The 25000-nt window shown below is 37.8% G+C and overlaps 3 protein-coding genes across 9 annotated transcripts in view; all 3 read right to left on the reverse strand.

The window, feature by feature from the left end:
- Positions 1 to 133, reverse strand: part of LOC136259184 (uncharacterized) — a 40386-nt gene extending 40253 nt beyond the window's left edge. For both annotated transcript variants that reach the window (XR_010703235.1, XM_066052645.1), the window contains exon 1: positions 49 to 133. The gene's annotated coding sequence lies outside the window, so the exon portion shown is untranslated. The remainder of the gene's footprint in view (positions 1 to 48) is intronic.
- Positions 1 to 25000, reverse strand: part of LOC136259180 (rap guanine nucleotide exchange factor 2-like) — a 117282-nt gene that overhangs the window by 41607 nt on the left and 50675 nt on the right. For 2 of the 4 annotated variants that reach the window (XR_010703234.1, XM_066052639.1), the window contains exon 12: positions 20531 to 20665. Coding sequence is in view for 3 of the 4 variants with exons in the window: in XM_066052639.1 (XP_065908711.1) it covers positions 20531 to 20665 (135 nt within the window). In the remaining variant the exon portion in view is untranslated. Of the gene's footprint in view, positions 1 to 18052; positions 19440 to 19899; positions 19968 to 20031; positions 20204 to 20329; positions 20427 to 20530; positions 20666 to 25000 lie in introns of those variants that run through there. The other 2 variants (XM_066052636.1, XM_066052637.1) reach the window with 2 other exon arrangements.
- The window catches only part of LOC136259174 (tripartite motif-containing protein 2-like), a 58753-nt gene continuing 43399 nt past the window's right edge, over positions 9647 to 25000 (reverse strand). The window contains exons 1-2 of one of the 3 annotated variants that reach the window (XM_066052622.1): positions 17829 to 17962; positions 9647 to 12141 (exon numbers count right to left, since the gene is read on the reverse strand). In XM_066052622.1, the coding sequence (XP_065908694.1) occupies positions 9940 to 12135 (2196 nt within the window). In that variant the 5' untranslated portion in view covers positions 12136 to 12141; positions 17829 to 17962 and the 3' untranslated portion in view covers positions 9647 to 9939. Of the gene's footprint in view, positions 12142 to 17817; positions 17963 to 25000 lie in introns of those variants that run through there. The other 2 variants (XM_066052621.1, XM_066052623.1) reach the window with 2 other exon arrangements.

Consider the following 25000-nt stretch of genomic DNA (forward strand, 5'->3'; position numbering starts at 1 on the left):
TGTGAGACCTGCACTAATGAAGAAACTATACTGGTATGTTATCAATACCATTAGCCATGTAATCTGAAGAAAATTCATCCACATTGTCATTTGTGGAATGGCTATCATCAGCTACACTCAACATATCATGTAAACATGTGTGGCAAGATATAGGACCAAAAATTGTTTTAAAACACATTGTAACATCATTTTAGCTGTTACTCTATTACTGTCACACAGGTAAAATAACAACTTAAACAATGTCTGCTACTCTGTTACATTGTAACTGTCACATTGTTACGTATGTAGGGATACAAAATACTTATACGACATCCGCTACTCTGTTATGTTGTAACTGTTACATAGAGATAAAAAATAATAAGTTTTAATACAGTGTTCACTATTCTGTTACATGTAACTGTTACACTGTTACATACATAGGGATAAAAATAATAACTTATACGATGTCTACTACTCTGTTAAGTTGTAACTGATACACTGTTACATAGGGATAGCCAGATACTAAAATACTGGCTGTTACAATGTCACACAATTTAATCGGTTAATCAATCAGTTATGGGGACAAATAATCGGTTATAGACAACGGAAACAAGGCAAAAATTGAGTACTACAACAAGGAGTTCTGTATCCAGCTTAAGGAGAGCACACTTAGTACTTGGAAATCAAAGTATTATGAAGAGGTTAAAAGGCTTAGTAAGAACAGACAGCTTGCTCAATCGGGTGAATCATCGTAACTACTCTTTCTAACCGAAAATGGGGTAGGCCACTACTTGCGGGTGACACACTAGATAATCAGGTGCAATCTATATGTTTATGCCACATGTAGCACTGGAGGAATGGTCACCACTATAATGGTTTTGGCAGCTGGCGAGACTACAGTGAAGACCCACAACATGCAACTAATTTACCAAGGAAGACAACAGCCTGTTTACCAAGATATGCCTTTCCAAATGACTGGAACATAACGTTTACTCCAAACCACTGCAGTAATGAGAAGATGAAGGAATACATTCATAAAATAATTATTCCTTATGTTACAGCCAAGCAGAAATATTAGAAGCTTCAACCAAACCACACAGCACTTGCAATCTATGATGAACCCAAAGGGCAACTCACTCCAGCTATATTTTCATTGCTTGAAGCATATAATGTCGTTGTTAAGGTACCAGCAAATTGTACAGACAAACTACAGCCAATGAATCTGTTCATCAATAAAGCCGCAAAAGATTTCTTAAGGAAAAGGTTTCAGATTTGGTACTCACATGAGGCAGAAAAGCTTTACCGGGCAACTGCACCAGGACATTTCACTCCTGTGGATTTATGTACAAGTATACTTAAGCCACTTGGAGCTGAATGGCTTTTCAATGTCTATCAGTATCTACAGAGTAACAACTCATTAGCTAAAAATGGATTCCGGGCTGTAGGTATTACCAGTGTTCTTGAACTGTAATTGTTTATAGGAGCAATATGTTTAGTATTGACTTCTGGAATATAAACTGTATTGACTTTTAGGTAGTTATGTGAACAATTTAAATGATTGTTGGATTTGTGGTAATCTATCTTGACAGCTAACTATATAGCTCAGCAACTTTGAAGAAAACTCAACATAATCTAATTTTACTGCCAAACCACATTACTATAATACAATTCTGGACAGTTCTAGAATAGAATGAATACAATTACAAGATTGCATCATAACCATAAGTGCAAAGTGTGAAAAAATCACAGACAACCTGTCTGGCTACATTCCCCAAGGCTAAAGGGAAAGGTAAACAAACACCTCCTTCAAAACACTGTACTAAATGTGGACACATTGCTTCCTGGTGGAATGGCTTATGGAGAGCCTGTCCACAACAAATAACTGTGGCAAATGTAATTACAAAAACTCCACAGTCTCTGACACCTTGTTGTTTATGAACCTTGGCAACATCATGTTTGGCAAACAATTCATGTATGATCACCTGGGTTCTGTCATCAATGCTGTCATACAGGGAGTCATACACCATCACCTTGTCTGATCCTTCTAAGTGAACATTGGAAGCAACAATCCAATGGTTACCACTTGAGTGAATTACATGTTATAATAACATCATTAAGCTCTTCCCCATTTAAAAATTTTGTTTTATGTGAAATTAGTAGATGGGGCACAGCTAATACATTTTATACCTCTGAAAGAGGAAAACCTCTATAGTACAGCAAAAAGTGATGAAAAATTCTGGGTCCCAAATGCCTATAATAGAGAGGTTCCACTGTAGTAGAGATGAAATGGATATCCTGAAAAATATCTTTCCAGATATTCTATGGAATCAGGAGCTTATATGCACCAAAGGTGAAAATTCTTACACTTGTGGATTTGTGTTGTCCAAGTAAGGCAATGTTGCACTATATAAATATTGCATGGTTAAATCTTCTGTGTTCATATGCTTCTGGTTTCATATATCCTTTAAGTATGACATTAAATGCTGTGAAAAACCTGTCACCTGTCACCTGTCTAAACTGGCCATTGAAAAATCCCCTAATGTGCCAACTGGGTACAAAGTGGCTTGCAGCCACCTCCTTAACCCTTAAGCCTGTATAATTCACAACACTGGATTTAAACTTAATACACATGCTTTGCACAAAGCACTGTAACTTTCATAGCATCCATCCTATGGCTATGCAGTTTATGTCATTCTACTTGTGATGTAACAAGGATTAAAATCACACCTAGGGTTTTACCCTAACACTAAATGGTGAGGCCAAAACTAGCCATGAAAATAACTTTTAGGTAAGGAAACATGCAAACCCTTTATGAAATTGTCCATAACTCGATGGTGGTTGCTCCTATCAATTTTCAACAACTTCCGTTTGATTCACCGTTAAATTTTTTATCAGGCCATATATGACTCACGTGAGTAAACCCACAATCAAAATTAAACACGTGGCAAGAATTTTAGAACATGATGCAATTCACTGTTGTTCATCGCTTCATAACAAGTAAGCCATTGTAGTTACTGTGTACATTTAATTTTTACTCCAGTGGACAGACTATTAACTAGTGTGTAGTTGTAGGCAACATAAGTTATCCCATCCAGTGTTGCCATGCCCATGTTGTGTAAATATGCATTTCCCAAAAGTTCTTTAAATTATCAAGATAACACTGGGATACTACAGTGTCATCTCTGGAAAACTTTCAAATATAGCACTGAGTAAAATTTTCACCTGGTGCAGTGTCCAATAATTTTATACTATCATGATAGAGACTCAGCTGTACAAAATATATGTTGTCATGGTATGTGCTAATTTAATGAACTTTGCTTACGTTTTACAATTAATTTTTAACAACACACCACTGATACCACGGCAACTCACCAATTGTGTCGATATCTGCAACACGAAACGACAACCTTCGCAACAGCCAAAGATCCTCGACTCTGAGCACCTATCACACGCCACGGTGCTATAAGCTGAGACTGACCACGATGTAGTATCATAGTCTCGTCCCCAGCCGCTTGATCACGAGACTAGTAGTAGCACTGAAGTCATAAGTTATCAGTTATTCCGTGGTACATGCTTTATGCATGGTCCTTCGAGCCGATCACGACGCAGTGACCTACAGATCCAGTCAGCTACTACACTCGCGAGCATGAGCAAGGCTATGTTAAGAGACGCTCGCTTCCCAGACGAGAATTCGTTGGTACCACAGTATTGCCTCATCTTTGGAAAAATTGATAATAATACAGTACCCGAAGAGGCGAGCGACAATTTTTTGTTTCCTTTTACACTTTAGTTGGTGTTCTTCAATTGGATTAGGAGCACCAGAGACGGGAATCCTGGTGAAGCTGATTGCTGCCGCCAAACTGTACTGGAGTACGTGAGCAGTATAAATAGTTAAGAGTATAGACAGACCGCTACATTTTCGACATGGCTGAATGAAGGCTTGAGTAGAAAAAGGAAAAAGAGGTGGAGATCGGTCATCCATCAAACACAGTAATCAACTATGTATCAAAAGGGTCCGAAAGGGTCTCACACAATTAAGGAAATAAGGCTTACAGGAGTTTAGCTAGAAATTTTAAATAGGTGAGGCAGACCTTGCAATATTATGAATGATGCACGTACTCTAGTGTGTAAGTACAATCAGCAAGCGTAACATGCTCAAGCTTAGGGGGGGGGGGGGGGGGCATTGCCCAGGAAAATTTTGAAACTTAAGAGCTACAGGACTGAATGTGGAGGTAATTTTAGTTCTACTATGATGGTAATTACATAGAATGCACGTTGTGGTATTTTATGCATGTTGCTCAGACCATGTATATAGCACTGGTAACATGTCAATCCAGGGGGTCTGGGCCGGCTTATGCTTCCCTAGGAAAGTTAGAGATTGATTGTGAGGGCAATTTAAGTAGTTTAATTTGCTTGACTGTTGTGTTAGGGTGAGTGCTCTGTTAGGGTGACTGCTCTATTAGAGTATATCAATCTGATCAGTTTCTGAAAACCTCAGTAGCTAACCTCTTATGGATGGACTCTTACTAAATGCCATATAAATATTATTAATGCAAGCTTTCAATGCATCTAAAAGGTCCAATGTAGCTTTCAGTTCAGTGACTTCAGTCATCAATATTTGGTGAGGTAACTGCCTCACCTGCCTACATTGTTGCTACACCTCTGGCTTAGACAGCATGCTAAGAACTGCATGCAGCCTGGCATTGTATATACTTCAGTCGACAACTTAGCACCACTAGTTTACAGACGTTTAAAGCAGTTGTTTTCACTCCTTAAGACTTATCCAATGATGAAACGGTGGATACATTACAAGTGTTTCCATTTCTTATACACCGAATACCATCATTACAAAGTGATTTGTTACAATACCTAGCAAAAACAGCTGATGTGACATCAGTGGTCAGTTTGATCCCCTTGAGTGCATGGTGGAAGTTGAATGCTGGTGAGCTGCCAATTTGGTATCTGCTGCTCTCAAGGTATTTGCCTTGCTACATGTATGAACTTCCGGTTTGAACCATTCAACAGAGTAGTCCTTCATTTCTTAGCGCACCAAATTTTAATTATCTCACGTGAGAGAACATCTTGTTATAAGGAAAATCACAATGCCTATCATGTGCCAATTATCGGCATGGGGTACCTATTATCGGCAACTATACTTTCGTGATTGACCAATTATCGGCACAGTGTGTGATTTTGTGTGTAACTCCATGATGCCTTGTTGGTTCTTTGTGAAATTTGTTATGGGAGAACCAGGGAGATGCAGTCCTTGGATAGCTCTGTTTCACAGAAGTTTTACAAAGATGAGGCCAGCCATTCAAGAGATATTCAGGTTAGACGTAAAAACGTACTGATTTCTAATATAAAATTATTTTTACGCTTACCTAGCATAGCTTGTATAGTGCTTTAACAACAATAATCACCGAATGAAAATGATTCTAAGAAATGTTTCAGAGGATATAACAGCCCATTAATTGTGGAACTTGGTAACCTCCATATACCCTGTAGCTCCATAGTTTACAAGTGCCAATAATTGATACCTGCCGATAATTGGCGACTTACACTATACATGTGCATATCCAGAGAGTGTAAGTGTGTCTGAGCATGTACATGTGTAGCCATGAAAGTGGGAGCATTGCTCCTTTGTCAGATCGTTTCTTATCCACTTGCTACACCAGTAAAGATAACTTTCAAATTATTGACCTCTCTCTCAACATTGTTAGTCATGTCATCATCAAGCATACAGTTTCAAAACACAAGGCAACACCTTCTGGTATTGACACTATTTATGAAATACAATTTTAGAAATAAACAGATACTACTGTAGCATAATTAACTTATCACAGCATTACTGCATGTCCTTGTGGATAGAGTACAAATCATACTAATCCTTCAAAATACACACAAAAATTGACCATGTACATTATACCACACTTATACCAGCGTTGAAACCGGGTCGGGTCATCCGGGTCACAATTTCTCCGGGTCATCCGGGTCTGACCCGGTTTACAATTTATCCGGGTCTGACCCGGATTGGATCACGTGAGAAACGAAATTGTTCGTTTGACGACGTGGAACTTATAAACGCTATCGCGTAGCTCTTTCGTGAGCCACGCCCACTTATCGCATTACCAACATATGCTCAGCCACGCCTATTTGTTAGTAAGTGCAGTATGTAGCACGAAACTGAGGGTATCTATGGTGAGGGGTTAGTCTCGCGTGGCCAGACCGCTTTTTTCCGTATACTGGGTGGGGAAAAAAGGGTCTGGTGCAACTCCAATAGCTGTTTACTTCTGAGCCGTCCCCACATTCCGGGGACGCTAATTGAATAACATTGGTCACAAAGGAGGTGCCATGACGTCAGTAAGTTAACTAGAGATCTGTTTATCCTTTAAACGAATCTTAATTTGCTCCGATGTCTCTTTTATAGCGTCTTGAAAGTTAATCCTCATCGTGTAACAAGACTCACAACCGGAGCAGTAGTGTAGGAATACTTCGTAGTTTACTGACGTCATGGCACCTCCTTTGTGACCAATGTTATTCAATTAGCGTCCCTGGAATGTGGGGACGGCTCAGAAGTAAACAGCTATTGGAGTTGCACCAGACCCTTTTTTCCCCACCCAGTATACGGAAAAAAGTGGTCTGGCCACGCGAGACTAGTGAGGGGTAGCTATTGTCAGTAGGTGAAGACCTTTTTTTTTTTTTTTTTTGGTGTTGCAATATTTACTCAACACGAATCAAAACGCTCAAAATGTAGACTCGTTCGCTCGCCCGAGTCTAGCCGAAACACGTCTCGGCTTTAATCAATCCGGGTCACATCTGGGTCTGACCCGGATTGCTATCCGGGTCAGTGGGTCATCCAGGTCAGCAGTAGTGACCCGGTTTCAACGTTGACTTATACTATATGTTGGTAAACTCCTCTGTGATGACTTGTGGATCTAACTTGATATCTATAGGTCTCTTACTCTCCACAATCATTTACTAAAGGATCAACAATGAAGATAACCACTGTTTATCTCTAAGACATGTCTCACTCTCACCTGTTGAACCTCTTCTTGTATGACAGCTGCCAACGTGTCTCTTTTCTCAAAACATTACAACTACAAACATTCTATCTTTAAACACTGCACACCAAAGCTATAGCACCAAAGTATGAGGATTGTATGTTAATTATTAAAACTTTGTGTAGTAGTGAATTTGTCTATTTGATTCAAACAACATGCAAATCAGCCAAGTGTGTGCATGGTATACGTTAGTGCTGAGTTATGGACTGGTCCCTCCATGCTGGCCACCGTGATACAGTAACTCCTAAGCAGATAAAATGGCACATATTAAATGGATTTGACTTAGACATCACAACACGCCATCTGAAATCTTGGAGGAGGTCATCTGGAGAATCTTTTGGACAGCTCTCTCTACGACTTCACCAACTGTAACTTTCTATAGTTGACACACAAATAGTACTATAGTAATTTAGTTTAGTATTTACTTCCATACACAACTTGACAGATATACTTGTAGGAGTGACAATAACCACAAGAGTACCCCCTTTACCAGAAGTGTTCATATTTACAACCATGAGTGGCTAAATTCATAATAAGTTGTGTACAAAAAGAATTTCATAGGTAATTACAAAAAACTTTACAACCATCACTATCATGCATGTACTAGTTTGAAAGTTTCTATACTCCACAAGATATTTAACGTGTTACAACTTTTGAATAAATTGAATGCCTAACACTAGACAACTCTATTGCCAATCTAGACTTTTTCTCTCTGACATTTTACATCTTAGCCTGGGTATGTCCCTCTCCTTCTGTATCCTTCAGGACACAATTAATAAAACTGAAATCCAGTGTTGTACATGCTCCATAGCCATCCAAAGCTTTTGCAGTTTATAGACTTTGAATGGCACAGATTACTTTTTGTAGAAGTCCAGCTGATTGTCTGTTAAGTTTAAAGATTTATGCAAGCATATAAATTTGGTTAGATTGAATGAGTATTACTTTGACCTCTCAACAATCAGCTAAGCCGTTGGAGTTACAAAAACAAAACATTTTACATAATTATAACATGTACACATACAGTTATAATAATATTATAATGATATACTATAATGAAAGTTTGCACCTTCTAATTCCCACAAGAAATATTGATCACAACACCTTCGTAGTTCCCTAGCTGGTTCAAGCCCAAAAGTCAGCCAGACAGGTGTATACCTTTAGTCACAGAATACATACAGTGCACACATCATGCTTGCACGTGTACCTTGTCCTCTGAAACTGTGTCCCAAACTGTAAAAGCTGAAGTGTCCACAGGACATGAAAATGTTGGGACATCACTAGTAACATTGCAGTGTCTGCATTTTTGGTGTCCACAAGACACTTCAGTATTTGGTACAGTGAATTTTGTTTTTATTGACAGCTCAAGCTTGACTAGTTTGCAGTACAGTATACATAAAACCTGTCTATTCCAGTCACCTTTGGGCCAATAATTAATTTTACTGACCAGCTGCAGCAGTCCATGACTGCATTTTAAGACAGATGAGATCATTATTTTTGTGCATGACAATAATATTATTAGCAGAATGGCTAGTTGAACAACAGATGGCCTATTTATACAGATATGTATCAACAGGCTTAAATTTTATCGTGGCACATCAATGGTTTATGCCAGTTTTTGCAGTTGGTATTATTGACTGTCGAGTCACATAACTCTGAACTTTTGTAACCAACAATTGGACACTTGGAGAGAGCAAAATGATTCCATAGGTCACCTTAATTAAGGTTCATGTCATTATTGTGTGGCCGACTTCGACTGATTCAAGTGTAGCTACATAGAGGCAAAAAGTTATAAGAATATGCAACTATACGTACATTGCTTATTAATATAATGTGGCCCAGGGTTAGGCCTACATAAAGTATTATGCCAGCACATTATTATAAAGTGTAATAGGATAGAGTGCTATGCCAGCATAATGTTAGCATTTTAGGTAGATATTTCAAACTATGGAGCTTAATTCCTTGAAAATAGATCAATACTCCCTAATAGAGCAGCCAGTGGAAACTGTGAATTGCATTAGAGCACTCAAACGCATTGTACATAGCTTCTTAGATCGATACTCTCTAATAGAACAGTCACTTTGTAGTGAAATACTCTAATAGAGCAGTCAATGATTAAATGTTGCTAATTATAACCTAGGAGCATAATGCAAGCATAATGGGAACAGCTGAAGAGTATAATAGGTGAAAATTTAGGGAAATTCCTGACAGCATTTTTGGAAAAATTGACTCAGGCCTAGCCAGTATAATAGGCAGCTGCCAGTGTAATGCTATCGTACTAGGTGGATATTTCAAACTATGGAGCTTACATTAAGAGTTCATAATAATTTATTATGAACTCTTGCTTACATTGATTTCCATATATGCATGAATTTAAAAGTAGCTAATATAATTTATATAGATTGAGACTTCCTAAGCATTTTGGGTAAAATTCTAAGGCATGTTATTTTGACTCAGGCCTATCCATATGATTTGTAGTTAATTATTGCCTCATTCATACACATGGTTAACGTTGGTGCTATTATTTCTTTTGATATGATGTTACAAGAGTACACTAATGATGAAAGTGTGAAGTTTAAAACATTTTTAATTAATTAATTTAGAAACAAACATCCAAATATGGCATACAAACAATAATGTGATGTATACAAATCATTACAATATTATGTAGTGTAGTGTTGTACAAGATGGTAACTATAACAACCAGAATAAATTACACATAAAGGTAACCTAGCTACAAAAATTGGAATATTATAACCACAAAATATAAACAAAAATAAAATGAAATAACTACCAATACAATTATCATCAAAACACAACAGTGTTAGTGTTACACTACTAGTGTATAGTTTACATAGTCACTTCACTTCCTGTAAAATATAAACACATTATTGTTATAAGGTCAGTAGTTGGTAAAGATCTGAATCCTTTTGTTGTTGTGGTCACTAACATAGATGCTACCATTAGGACTAAGAGCTATGCCAACAGGAGCACTAAACTGACCATTAGCAGATCCATTTGATCCAAAGCAATGAATGAAGTTACCAACATGGTCAAAGACAGACACACGATGATTATAATCACTAACTAAGATGAAACCATTCACATCAGTGGCAAGACTATATGGATAATTCAACTGACCCCTATTAAATCCTTGTGTACCAAACTTGCCTACATAATGACCATCAAGAGTAAAAGTGACTATGCAGTGATTACTATGGTCAGCAACAAGCAACTGATTATTGATATTAACTGTTACATCCCAGGGATTACCTAACTGATCAGAACCAAAAGAGATGCAAAATTGACCATTGTACTGGAACACTGATATACGATGGTTACTACACTCAGCCACATATACCCTACCATTATGTGTTGTGATACCTAGTGGACCCTGTAGTTGACCATTACCTGAACCATGACCTCCAAACTGTAACAAGTAGTTACCATTGACATCAAACTTCTGGACCCTGTTGTTATTACCATCAGTCACATACAAGTGATTGTCATTATCAAATGCAACACCAAGAGGATAACTGAATTGACTACTATTACTACCACTGCTACCAACCTTCCTAACTAACTTATCCTGACCATCAAATACATACACACAATGGTTGGTATGGTCAACTACTGCCCATACTCCATTCCTACCAAATGCAACACCCCAGAGTTGACCCATGCTACCATTATTATTCACTATCTTGTTAGGCAGGTTAAGTGCTTGGTAATTCCTAACCACAATGCTGTAGGGACTTTCCTTAATTTCCTGACCATTTATGGACACATGTAACTTTCCCTCTCCAACTTGCTCACCTTCAAATGAAGCCACATAACTACCATCATTGTTATCCCTCACCTCCCCAACAGTCACATTGCCTGTAAATGATTTTAACTGGACAAATACCTTGTGACCTCCTGTGGAACAATGATCTCCATTGCTATCCTTGGTGATGATGGTGACTTCTACCTTTTTACCTACAATGATGGATTGAGGAAGATTAGCTACCTCAGAACTACAGAGGTTTACAATAGCAGAGAAAGAACCAAATTGTGGAAAAGGATCTTTACTAGGTGTAAACTTCATTGAGGCTGATTGTACAGGATGTTTGTTCACTTTCTTGTACTTCTCAGTTAGTTGCTGCATACCATCAATCACTTGCTTCTTTGCAGACAATGCTTCTTGGTCAGAGCTCTTCTCTAGAGCATCATTCAGTTCCTTCATGCTCACAAGTTCAGCTTGTGTTGAATCCACTTCATCAAGTTGTGTTGTAAGTGCCTTCTCTTTCTGTGACACTGTGTCACATACTTGTTGCTTCACTTGATCTTTCTGCTTCATCAGTTTTTCAACCAGTTCATTGTAATGTTGATCAACTTGCTTGTTCACTCCATCACCTTGTTTTCTTATCTTCTTCACCATCTTGTTGATGTTATCATGTACACCAGACAGATCTTGGATCATTCCTTCTATTGGAGTAGTGACCTTCTTTAACTGAGACCGGTGCTTACTAGCCATGTTTTTCATTGAGTCATGATCATGGCCATTGTGTTTCTTCATAGTACAATACATACACACCAGTTCATCACATGTCTCACAATAGTACTTCAGTTGTTCATCATGTTCCTTACAAAGTGGGATCTTCACCTTAGCTTGGATGGCTGGTGGGTCTTTGTTTGATCTCAGTTCAGTTAATGGTACAACACCGTGACTACGATACTTCTTTTGGCGATTATGACTGTCATTACAAGCATGGCACAAAAAAGAATTGCAGTCAGGGCAAAATGACACCACAGGATCATCCTCATCACATTCGTCACAATTGACGTTCTCTTCTCCAGCCACTTTCTTCTTCAGAATCAAATCATCAACCAGTCGGTTGATGAAGAAATTGGTAGCAAATTCCTTCACTCCTCCTGCAGGAACCTTAGCTTCTTTCCTGCACTCAGGACAGATGATCTTGGATTGTACCTGCATCTTCTCCAGACATCCTTCACAGTAGGAATGATAACAAGGCAGATACTTGGGGTTGTTGAACAGTTGATAACAAACTGGACAACTTAAATTATTTTGAGCTTTCTTCACCTCCACTGCTGACATTGTTCACTATAATGTGAAGAATAACAAAATATTACACACGATAACAGTAAACAGATCACATACAGTAGCAACTCAAATGATACAATAATTATTCTATGGCTTTACTGTATTGTACTGTGTAATTCAGTGTACATGCAGTAATTGTGTACAGATAAGACAAAGTGTATCTATCAAATGTAGGTAGCTAAATTACATCAATCACCACAGCATACATTGTAGGCTACAATTAGTAAATTCCCCCATGATGGGTCCCATCTTTAAAGGACAGTGTTCAACAAATAGATGGTTCGTAAGTAATAGTTAGAGACCTACCATGAGGATCTTCAAGGATTTTAAAAAGTAGGCAAAACTTGCACATAGATTGATTATGGATTGAGTAAAAACATCATCATGTCATCATATCTTGCACAAAATGCAAACCCACAATCACTTTCTACATTTTGTATATCACTGATCTACTCTGCCTCCTGAGGAGGCATAGCAGATCAGTGAGCATTAGCTTGGTGGTGACTCCCTTAACTGGAGATAGGAGGTCTCTAATCATTTTAGAGAACCTCTCCAGAGGTCTCTTAAGGGATTTTATAGACCTCAATATCTCCCCTAAGATCAAAGGATTTTATGTATACCGGCCACTCTCTAATACAAAACAACACATTGTAGATAAAAACTGGTTTGTTGACCCAGATCAGCATTGCAAGTGGGTCAGTACTGTTGACCCGGTTGACCCACTGACCAGAATAGTAATCTGAATGGGATCCCGATCTGACCCACATGTGACCCGGTTTAATTAAAATTTGGGCTAAAACGAATATACCAAATATTTGAATTCGTGTTTGATTCGAATTCGTTTGTAGCAATTCTTGGAATTCGAAACATCAAAATTACAGTAAAGATGGCGGACACTAGTAGTTATAATGAGGAATCTGTCAGTCTCTACAACTGCAACAACATCAGACACTGGACTAGAAATGTACCAACAATCAGATCGGTAATCGCGAGTGTGATCAGATTGGTTGCTGATATGTGTCTTCCAAATGGGCACAAATGGTCTGTGAGCCAATTAGTTTGCCAGCATGGCAAATATGAGTAACAGCTATGAAAAGCCTTTTTGCTCACTACAAACAAATACTGAGAAACCCTCTCTATACAATTCCATAAAACGCTAATTTATGAGAAGCCATACGAGTGCGTCTGTAAGTACTGAAATATTTTTACCCAGAACAGTAGCTGTTACGCTTTAAGAACAAAACTACACCACAGGAAAGCTATACTGATCTGTGTATAACAGCCATCTTGGTAACTAATCAAAACACAGAGTAATCTGGACAAGGGAGCATGTATTAAAATATTTGTGGTGCCTACTGAATGTATACTATTTTTGTGGTGCCTTCTGGGTTGTGTAATAGAACATAGGTAGTTGTGCAATATAGCAAAGTTACATCACTTCTATTTTCTCAATGTTACGAATCATTAGAATCAATGACGGATCCAGGATGGGGCATTTGGGACAAATGCCCCCCCCCCCCACCTTGTGGAGGAGCCATACTTCTGATTAAAATACTAAACTTTATGTCAGGCCATATATCAGCTTATATAACTCATGCAATGTGCGCATTTTTCATTAGCATTTATTACAAATTCACCTGAAACCAAAGTCAAATTAGCTATGAAATTGTCACCATGCACTTTTTTTGTGTGCTAAGTGCCTCTAAAAATAATTATCGTATTGCTGTTGTTTAAGACATTCAGAACCTTTTAAACAGCTTTTAAGACTTCACAATCATCTGCAAAGGCCAAAATGGTAAAAATCAACAGTGAGATACTACTAAGAGGTGTATTATTTGCTGGTTCAAAAATGCAGCAACTAGCTAACAAGAGAATCTGCAGCTGACTCTCCCCAACCACCTACAACTTGGCCTGTTGTGCCCCTCCCCTTGCCAGGTCCTGGATCTTCCCTTGAGAATATACATCATGCAGTAGCTAAACCTGTAGCTCTATTTGATTTACACTTTACAGAATATACAATAATTTAATCAGTAGCTATATAATGAGTATCAGCTCTTTTAGGTACAGATTAATTGGATATCAATACAACTGAAAAATCCTTATCGGTACACCTCTAGTAGCTACATCATCAGACACATCTACTTCATTTCAAAGCTGCCTACTGAGGTTTTAAGAATAATTAAGATGACAAATTTTAATAATGTTTTGCAGTTGGTGAGGAGACAATTCTACATGACTTCAAACAGACTTGCCCTATATCCTTCATTTGTCATTTAGATGTCAAAGGATCATAGACATGAGGATAATGTGATTAAAACCTGTGATCCTCAAAACTTTGTCGCTATTTTCACCCTCCACACACACACACATACGTACACGCTCTCCACTACCATAAAGGTCACGTGGTCTTCGTACAGGTATGAAGAACAGTGATGGAGAAGCTCAAGACATCGACTTGTCAGCTTTACACTTGTAAACAGTTAGTCCTACTTTGCTAAGGAACCAACAGTGACACAACAAACACTGAATGACCCCTTGTATACTCTCAACTGGGAATATGTACCTTCATCAATGCAATCCAGTTCCTTGTAGTACACAGTAAAGACTTGTCAATAGCTACCACAGCAGTCACAGAAGAGGTAGGACATACATTGTGAGTGATGCTTACTGTAATGCCATATTACTATTTGGTATTTCATGTGAGTCTCAATAGTTGCAGTATAAAACCTGCAAACTATGCTTGTATATACATTACAATGCTTAATAGCTATTTTGTTTCACAAGACTTTATTGGCAATAATCATTGTTTTGCTAGGGGCACTAACAAATCAACATAGATTTCTTTGAAGCTGCTAACTAAACATCTACTGAGACCTACAAAACCCCATTTTTATATTTGTACTACATGCAGTTATTGAAATTCACATGAAATACTGACATGCAATTATAGAAAGTAGCATACAGTCCTACCTCCTATGGCATACTCAGATTGCTGTTACACAGATCCCCAACTTCAAGGTGACCAATCATTATTATACCAGCACTGACTCTTCTCTCTAGAGGGCTACTACCAATGCAATGGTGGCAACAGCTGATACAGTATGAATGCCAGCCCCAAACAACAACGTCAACATAAACTACTAGACCACACAAGGAAGACAATCCACAAAGTTAAAGCACTTGTGTGAGCAAAGATCAAACAAATAAGATTGCTATTATTTCCATAAAGGAAAATACAAAATTTTTGATCACATGCGTATCACTTTAAATCATCAGAAGTAGCCAAAAAGATACAATTTGTTTGTTTTACTACCACACCTAAACTATATAGACACTTACCGATTGCAAATGGAAAAGCTGCCATCAAAGATTACCTTCAAACAGAGGTGGAGTTCTTTGCTTTTACAATGGATATTTGGACCAGTCGAGCCAATGATACTTACTTATCACTTACCTGTCACTTTATTACCAGCAGATGGAATATGGTTACCTGTGTTCTGGCAACATCTCCATTCCCTGAGCACCATACAGCAGACAACATTGTCAAGAAAGTGTAACAGGTGATGGCAGATTACAATTTGGAGAAGAAACACCTGCTATCAGTGGTACATGACCAGTGCTCAAACATGGAGTTGGCTGGTGACAAATTGCATGAAGAGACTGGTAATTGACAGAACTACAGTTGTGCTGTACATGGGTTGCAAATTTGTATTGAGGAAGGCTTGAGTCTCACTGCTATTTCACAAGCTTTAGGTGAAGCAAAGAAGCTAGTAACTCACTTTTGGCACAGTGCTCTTGCCACTGCTGAACTCAAAAGATGACAAGAAGCAATGTCTGTTGAACCGAAGATGCAGCAGGCCTACATTACTACATGGAATAGTATATTATACATGATACAGAGTATACTGCACAACAGGTGGCCTCTGACTGCAGTGCTTGCTGATGAGAGTGTGACATAACATCAGTATCGATACCTAGAGTTGTCACCAGTACATTGGGTCATTCTGGAGGATTTGTCAAAGGTTTTGGAGCATCTAGAGGTTGCTACGGTGTTTCTTAGTGAAGAAAATAATGTGTCAATTTCTGGTGTGCTGCCAGTTGTACATGGGCTGATTACGAAGCTGGAAGTCAATGATGATGTTTCCTCCTGCATTAAGGAGTTCAAAACAAAGGTTTCTATTGCCTTACGATAAAGATGGGGGCTTGACTATTTACCCCTTACTGAAATACTAGTGCTAGCAAGTGCTATTGATCCAAGATTCCGTAACTTGAAGTTTTTGGATGACAAGCTGAAGGATGATGTTAGGCTTGAGATTACAAGGCTGATGACAGAATTGGTGGAATCAACAGACTCAGTACATGTTGCACCAGTTCAGTCGCCATGCAAGAAGAAGACTAAAACTGCACTTTTTCTTGGTGAAGAAGGAGATGATGATCCTTATGATGATTGTGAAGATGAAGTCAGTCAGTATTTTGCTGAGAAAGTAGTTACCAAGAATACAAATCCCTTGCAATGGTGAAAGATGAATGAACTTAATTCAAACACTTGTCTAGAGTGGCCATGTCTATTTTATGTGTGCCAGCTACATCAACAGCAAGTGAAAGGCTGTTTTCAACAGCTGGGCTTACAGTGACCAATCTACGAAGCTGTCTTAAACCTGAAAATGTAGATGCATTTGTTTTTCTAAATATAAACTTCCAACTGCTGGTTGACTTGTTACCAAACTCTTGACTCACTTATGTACAGTTGTACTTCCTTACCTTTTTAAGATTTGGAATTTCTGTAGTCTTGATTGTGACTTGAAGTAACTATATAAGAGGTGTCTACTTGTACATGTTTTATCATTTTATCACTTATTGTCAAAATATTTACAATAACTATCACAATAAATTATAGTACTGTAATCCACTGCGTTAATAGGGTCTGGTGACTTATGCTACATTTTTGGGCCCACCACCATATTGTTTAAGCATTCATATCCATGGTTCCACTTCGTCATTCTAGCCTATCAAATTGCATTGTAGCTGAATTAAAGTGTCTGATTGGGAAAAGAAAAATGGCATAGGGCCCAAAAGTCCAGCGTTTGTCACCAGACCCTACTCAATACAGTGGGTGGGGTCTGGGCAGGAGACTAGGTACTAGTATGTATATCTATGATCATGCTTTATATCTATGGCAACAGAACACAAATGATGCAACGATTAGCAAAACACATCATTCACACCCACGAACAATCCAGAAGCTGCACAGTCAATCTCGGAATAGGCCAATGACGATGCTATACTATGTTCACCATACTCTTTTCTTTCCCGCCCCCACACAAAAGAAAGAAAAGGGTCTGGCTATGCGTACAACATACATACATACAATGAATCCTTCCACTACATGCTGCCAGTTTAGAAACCACGACATTAATCACATGTAAATCACACAAGGCAATTATTGGCGGAGCTCTGTCCCTCTCATCTGAAAGTTGGGGGGCTCCAGCTCCCACCTTCCGCCTCCACTGCCAAGGAGTGAATTGATGACTGCGTACGCGTGCGTGCGAGAGTGAGAGAAAGGCTGAATGCGTGTGACCACGTCCGAGTCACGCGAGAGTTCAATACAATTATGACAATAATACAGTTCTACCGATCAGTTCAATGAGTACCAAATGTACATACTAATACAATTACCTGATGCGCACTTTGAGGAGTGAAACTTGTTTAATCAAGTACGGCTTCTCTTGATCTGTTCAGTGCTACCATAGACGTACGGAGTATAATTTATGGTGCTACAACTTCACGCTCACGTCCAACTAAAGTTGCGGGTTAATCACGTACACAGCTTTAGAGGGCTTCCCCCAGCCGCCAACCGCAACCATTTTAATATCAATTGTGTATGTCTGCCCTTCACAAGCTTGTGGTAGAACATTATTATAAAGTATAAACATCAATAATCACATTAAAAAAGGAGACAAAACAAAATTTTACAACAGGAATGAATGTATGTGTGTGTTTTACATGTTGTTTAGGACATACATACAAAATAACATAATTAGCTTTTTTTCGTTGTAAAATAATTTTCATATGCAAAAACTTGTACGAACATTTCTTGTACAATTTTTTTTATAAAAGATTGAACTACTCTAATAGAACAGTCATTCACGTAAATCATACAAAAATACTTTTACAACGAAAATTTTAATCACTTAATTTTTGCACAAAAATAAAGCAAATTACGGTACATTATATTACAATATTATAATAGTGCTAACATATCTTCTTCTCTATACAATAACAACTATAAGGACACTCTGACAATAAATAGTATATTAATATGTACAAATGACATGTTTGATGTTTTGTGATTGCATTCAAAAAAGTCTGTGGGATTATAATGGTGCCCAAATTTTAGCTGTAAAGAAAAAAGAGAAATCAAAATTCACAATAATGCTATATGTGATAGTCAAAATGGTGTATATGTTATAGTTATATATGTCACCTAATGTTAGAAAACCGTCGATATCCGCACAATTTTCAAAATGCATTTTATTTGTTCTTTGTTTTCTACAGGGACAGAGGAATGGACTAGCCAAGTTTCAGCTTCCTAAGTTAAGCAGCGTTGGAAATACAGCACTAGACAGCCGGACGAGCAAATAATTTGACATGTACAGAAGCTATCGAGAAAAGAATCTACAGGTGCTTACATAAACCATCATAACTTACCGATACGACGTACGGAATTGAATCTTGGCTCATTGTGTTCGCCACGAATTTGTGCATCCACCAAGGTATAGTTTTTTCCCCAGGCATGCTTCTGTGTTCGAGAAGGAAGGCAAATTCACGGAAAAATGATCGTCGGTAAATTCTTTCGTCATTGCAACATAAACAAACGTCTGTAACTTTGGAATCTTTTTGTGTATGGAGATGAAACAAAGATTTTTGTACTCCCTATGAACAGGCAAACACGATGATACCCAGGATTTATCCATTGGAGGCTTAATTCGCTCACCGCGAGACGATAAAAACTTGCACAATTTTTTTTCTAGAGCTTGCATTTTTTACCCATAGTTTGTAAATGCGTTTTATTACAAAAGTACTGTTGTGTGTACATCGACGGTTTTCCAAAATTCGGTCACATATTCTGTTATGAGGGTGACATCATTGTTACTATGAGGTGAAGCTGAGGACGAGTGTAATAACAATGAGGATGGCAACTAACTTATTGTACAGTAGTGAAGCCACTCTGTCTAGTTATCACACAGTGCAGCACTCTGACACACTCTCACACAATGGGATTTAATACAGGTTATCAGCTGCAGAGAACATTGTGCTGTTTACCAACAATTATATAGTCTCATACACACAGACAGATTTCCCAGCAGGGTACTTATTTATTAGAGATCATAAGTGTCAGCTTATGATCCCTAATCCATATTAAGTGTCATGTGAAAAACTTGTCTGGTTGAGACTAGCCTACTCCTCACTAACGTACAATTGAGCAAAATGTTGTTACTCTAACAACTAGCCTCATTTTTTTCTTTTAGTGAATTCTGTTACATGTTGACTTGATGTGTACTATTCAACTTTCTGCTACAGTTGTTATTAGTGTTCTCTTCAGCTCCCAACTCAACTTGGGTGTGATCTCAAGCTTAATATAGTACTCAAGCCTCTATTCACTTTGTTACTAAGCCACACTACTCTTAAACTAGCTACATATATGGGACATCAGTATACTATACAAGCACACACTGCTGGTATACTATAAGAACTTACGAGAAGCTGCTCTTTTGCTAGAGGGTTTGTTGCCTCCATTAATAGTGAAACTAACTTGGAGCTGCGACCTGTGAAATGTTAAATATGTTGAAATACTAAATACTGTAACGTACTGTAAGTGCATTTACATACCTAGAGTACTGGTCTTCTTTTTTTGGTGATGGTGGAGGTGAGTCTGAAGACACTGATCCCTGTTTGGGAGACATGGGTATACTGCTGGGTATGGAACTTTGCCGTGATGTTCTGTGACTGTGATTTGCCGATGGACTCTCTGGTTTCTTGTCTGATTTCTTGTGGGTGCAAACTAAAACAATATCAACAAACTAAAGTACTTATAGATCCAGTTAGGCATTATACTGCTCTACTCCATAAGTAACCATAGCATTTATGCAACTTAAATTCAGTGTGCATTAATTAGAATTTGACAAACCTGTCATTAAAATCTTAAACAACACATCAAGGTGACCCTCATCAGTTATTATGTAAGGTTCCTCCACGTATGCTTTTACTCTTTTTCTCATTTGATGCTGTGAATATATAAAAGTTGGCATAATCATAGTTGTGTTAGCAAATGGAATAAAATTCTTTACCTCAAAGCAGGCTATATAATAAATCTTAACAACTTGCTAACCTGAGTATAAACTCTCTTAAGATTATTGACAGTTGCTTGATAAGCTGTAGGACTCTTGAACTTTATTCTCAATGAACCGTGTAATGACTTGGGTGGGGTACCCAGATGTACCATCACAGCTTCTACTGGTGGAGGCTATTGGGAAGAACACAAGTGTACTATCAATGTACTTAATGTTAATGAAGTGGTGAACTGTATTTGCTATGTGTGTAGTACACTAGTGAAATACTCTAATAGAACAGTCACCAGTTACTCGGTTCTCTTACCATCATTGGCTTCATACAGTACATTTTGCAGCTCTTCACTTCTCAAGCTATCATTCTCAACTTCTCAAGGTTGACCTAAGGACAATTTATGGCAAGTAAAGGTATCCATGTTAATACCACACAATTAAATTACATACCATGTTCTCAACCATTGAGTCATTCCCCAGGTAGATGAATGTGAGACCCTTCTTGGCCACTGAAAAATATGGTATTAATGGATGATCAGATACTTTAAGAAGATTACAGCATTTTACAAAATTTCCTGTGGGGTCTATGAATATTTCTAAATCCTATAAGAAATCACAAATTAATTACCATATCACATGTACAAATTTCACAACATACTTTTTTTCATTTTACGATATTTTCAGGAACTTTTTCTCATGTTGGTTTTAATCTTTGTACAAGTGAATGACTTAGACCACTAAAGGATTAGTACATCAAATTAGTACATAGACAAGTTGGATGTACTTGTACACGTACATACAACACACACAACATGCACACTCACTATACTCACCTTAGTATGGCAAACATTGTATTGTAATTTCTCAAATCCTTCAAGTATTCTACACAACAAATGACGTTCATAATCAATATACAGTGTGAGTGTAGTCAGTCACTGACTTGCTACCTTGATCATGTGTCTTAACAATTTCTGCTCTTCTTGTTGAGCTCTGCTCTTGTAGTATTGTAGTGACAGTCCATGCCAGTACAAGTGATTGTTGGTCGATCATCTATCAAACAACATCGCATGTTACATACATATATGCGTGAGTGTGTCTGTGCGTGTGTGCGTGCGTGCGTGTGAGTCTTTATCAAGACTATGTTAGTTGGAGCCTTCACATGTGACCCCTGGGAGTATATATCAGGCAAAGCACTCATGCTTGTGGTATAACTATCTGTACATACATACCAGAAAAACCTTTGCAGCTAAAGACAAACTCTCAATGCATAGAGGGAAAAGCCTGCAGAATTTTTGGCTGTGGCTACACACAATAAAAATAAAATATCATTGCTGAAGACAATAGCAAGATAATGGAAAATAAGGCCAACTTTAGACAGTTTTTAAAACTGCATACAACTGGTTATTAACAAAGTCAACAGTCAAGTTTATAATTAAAACTTACGTTTTAGGTCTACCATCCTTCACAATTGTGCGTGACTGTTCTCTTTGCTTTTTCCTATCTTCTTCTTTCAGTAAAAATCCTACAACCACTATTAGCTAAACAATATGGTTGACATAATCAAACACTAGCTACCTTTTCTGCCAGCCATTTGTGATGCCACACTAACGCCTCCAGCCATAACAGGCTCCGGTTCTTGGTAGAAATCTTGTTCCTAAGAAGTGAAGTGAAATACACAACAGATACCGGGATATCTTGAACCTTACTTATCACAACACACAAGTACTGTACTTGTACTAGTAATACATCACAACATACATATAGCTTGATTGTAGAGTGGTTATTTCAGTAATATCATGCTATCAGTGTTTGAAAACGTGTGGAAACACTTGCTATAGCACTAGTTCTCACTTAGCCCCAACATTTTTCAACTCGTAGGATAGAAAGGGTGACAAAATGCTCTCCATCTTAGTGGTTTTCATGACAAAATCCAAATTGTGCATACTAACCACGTGAGTATTAATCGAAGCCCGCAATTGATTTTGGCCTTAATGCCTATAACATTATAATTGCTGCCCAGATGTAGCCCAAGCAAAGTCACCAACTGGACTACATTTTGAATGTAGCTTGGCCAGCTCCTTTGATCTGAGGTGTGATTATACACATAGAGTATATATATTTGCATATTAATACGTGTATCTTGACTGCACAATCATAGGGAGCTATGATGAAAGTCTACAATTTAACAGTTGTTTCTAAATGTAACAGTGTGCAAAGCAGTAATAGCTGGTGGTGGACTACAGTGCTAGTTTATCAGTTGCAACTACACAGTTGTATACAGATATACCATTTAAAGTGTATTGCAACATTGTGGCTGTTCCATTAGAGTATGTATATAGTTTGTCAACCAGAATTTAAGTGTGTGTTCTATTAGAGTACTTCAACACACTGCCTATCACACCAGAGAAACAATAGTTCTTGAATATGTTATACAGCCCATGGGGTAATTGTTTTTGTGACATATAAAGGTTTGTCCTGTACAGGCCAGCTCATCACAAAAATTCCATAATTTGGTAATACTCATCACAAAATTCTGTCCAGTTACTCTATTAGAGCATACACTTTTCTAACATGATCAGTCAAACTACTCTAATTGAACACTCATTTTGGTGCTCAGATATTTCATGCTTGACTCTCCATCCATTGTAACAGGTGGATATTGGAGTGGTCAAATTTACCGCACATGCTCAGCTGGCTAATTCTTTAAAAGGTCAAATCAATTTTCAACTTGGTATTTTGTAGCCTCTAGATACACGTACACATTGTTACAATACCTTCAGTGATTCTGGTCTCTTAGGAGAATGTCCTCCATCATCACTGAAGTCCTACAACAGTACATGTTCTTAAAAGACACACAAGCTACACAAATACATGTAATACCTATCCAGTCACATATACAAGTCACCATAGTATATGAGAAAATATACAAACTAGAGGTTGGCACTTCAAAATCTTTTCTCACAAGTGGCAAATAACACTATTCTATCTGCCCATTTTCAATCAAAATATTTCACTACAGATAACCCACAATTGAAATTAAAGACATGGTAAGAATTTTGAAACACGGAGATGTCACTCGCTGTTGTTCATCGCTTCATAACAGGTAAGCCGCTGTAGTTACAGTGTTCATTTAACCTTCTCTAAGTAGCCCAGTGAACAGACTTTTGAACAATGTGTTGTTTTAGGCTATAAGAATTAAGTTACCTCACCTAACATTGCCATACATGCCCATATTGTGTAATACAAAAGTTCTTTGTGGGTTTAAGGGTTAAAGAAGTAAACCAACAAAATATCTTATGATAGCCTTCAAGTTCTTATGTTTTGTTATAGCAAAACAATATTGCATTAGAAAAACAATAAATCTGTCACCATGGAAACCACATGTGTAAATATATAGACCTAACAAACCACACTACACATACAGTGTTGCAATATGATAGCTGACCAGATGTACAGGACAATAAAAAATATTTCAACCAAATAGATTGTGTCCCAAAGAAGTACCCTATAGGCTTATGGCTGGATAGAAAAATTTACAGTGAACTGAACAGAACTTGTTTCAAGTTGATAGGAGCAACCACCATTAAGTTATGGATCATTTTACAAAGGTATGTAAAGGGTTTGCATGTTTCCTTAGCAAAAAAGTTATTTACATGGCTAGATTTGGCCTCAATGTCTAACGTTAGAGAAAAACCCCTTGGTATCATTTTCATCCTTGCTACATTACAAGTAAAATGATGTAGATTATGTAGCCATAGGATGGATGCTTTGAAAGTTACAGCGCTTTGTGCAAGACATGCATATTGGGGCTAGTTTTCTGGCCTATGTGGGTTTAAGGGTTAAGAGATCAGCAGTACAAAAATTCACCAAAGGTATGTTTGTGCCTTGTGGTGCTTATGGGCTCTTGACGGTACTGAATATGTAATATGGCACAGGCAAGGCCCTTTAAATATATAATACAACTGAGTGTGTGTACACTTTCATAATTCCAAGCAGCTCTGAGCAGACAATAATGGCAAGGTAATAGTACATAACTAAACATGATGTCTTCAAAAGCCTGGGTGAAAAAGTTGTGAAATTAAAAGTGACGGCCATGAAATGGCTGCAATGATGTTAATGATACTACACACATATAGTACAGAGTTGTTATTTGTTCTTGTCTTAGCCTCACAGTAATTGTATGTGCACAGTATGAATACAACTAATGTGGTTGCTTCCTTTTGTTATTTCTCCAGTTATTTAGTCTTCTTCACCAAACACCATACCCCTAGCAAAATTAAATGTTATTGCTACAGCAAAATTCTCTTCTTTGTAACACACTGCCTCATCATTCAAATTTTAGAAAAGTGAAGTATATTCATAAGCTGCAATAGTATTTACCTTACATACAGCATGCTGCAGTGTACACTAGTGGCTCGCATACTTCAGTGCACAGATTTGGAAATCATAAAATTGATGTGGCAACTATTTGAATTTGACCTTCATTTGATGCTCAAAAATTATGTCGAAGCCCATAT

The sequence above is a fragment of the Dysidea avara genome, chromosome 6 (assembly GCF_963678975.1).
Source record: "Dysidea avara chromosome 6, odDysAvar1.4, whole genome shotgun sequence".
Classification (NCBI taxonomy): Eukaryota; Metazoa; Porifera; class Demospongiae; order Dictyoceratida; family Dysideidae; genus Dysidea; species Dysidea avara.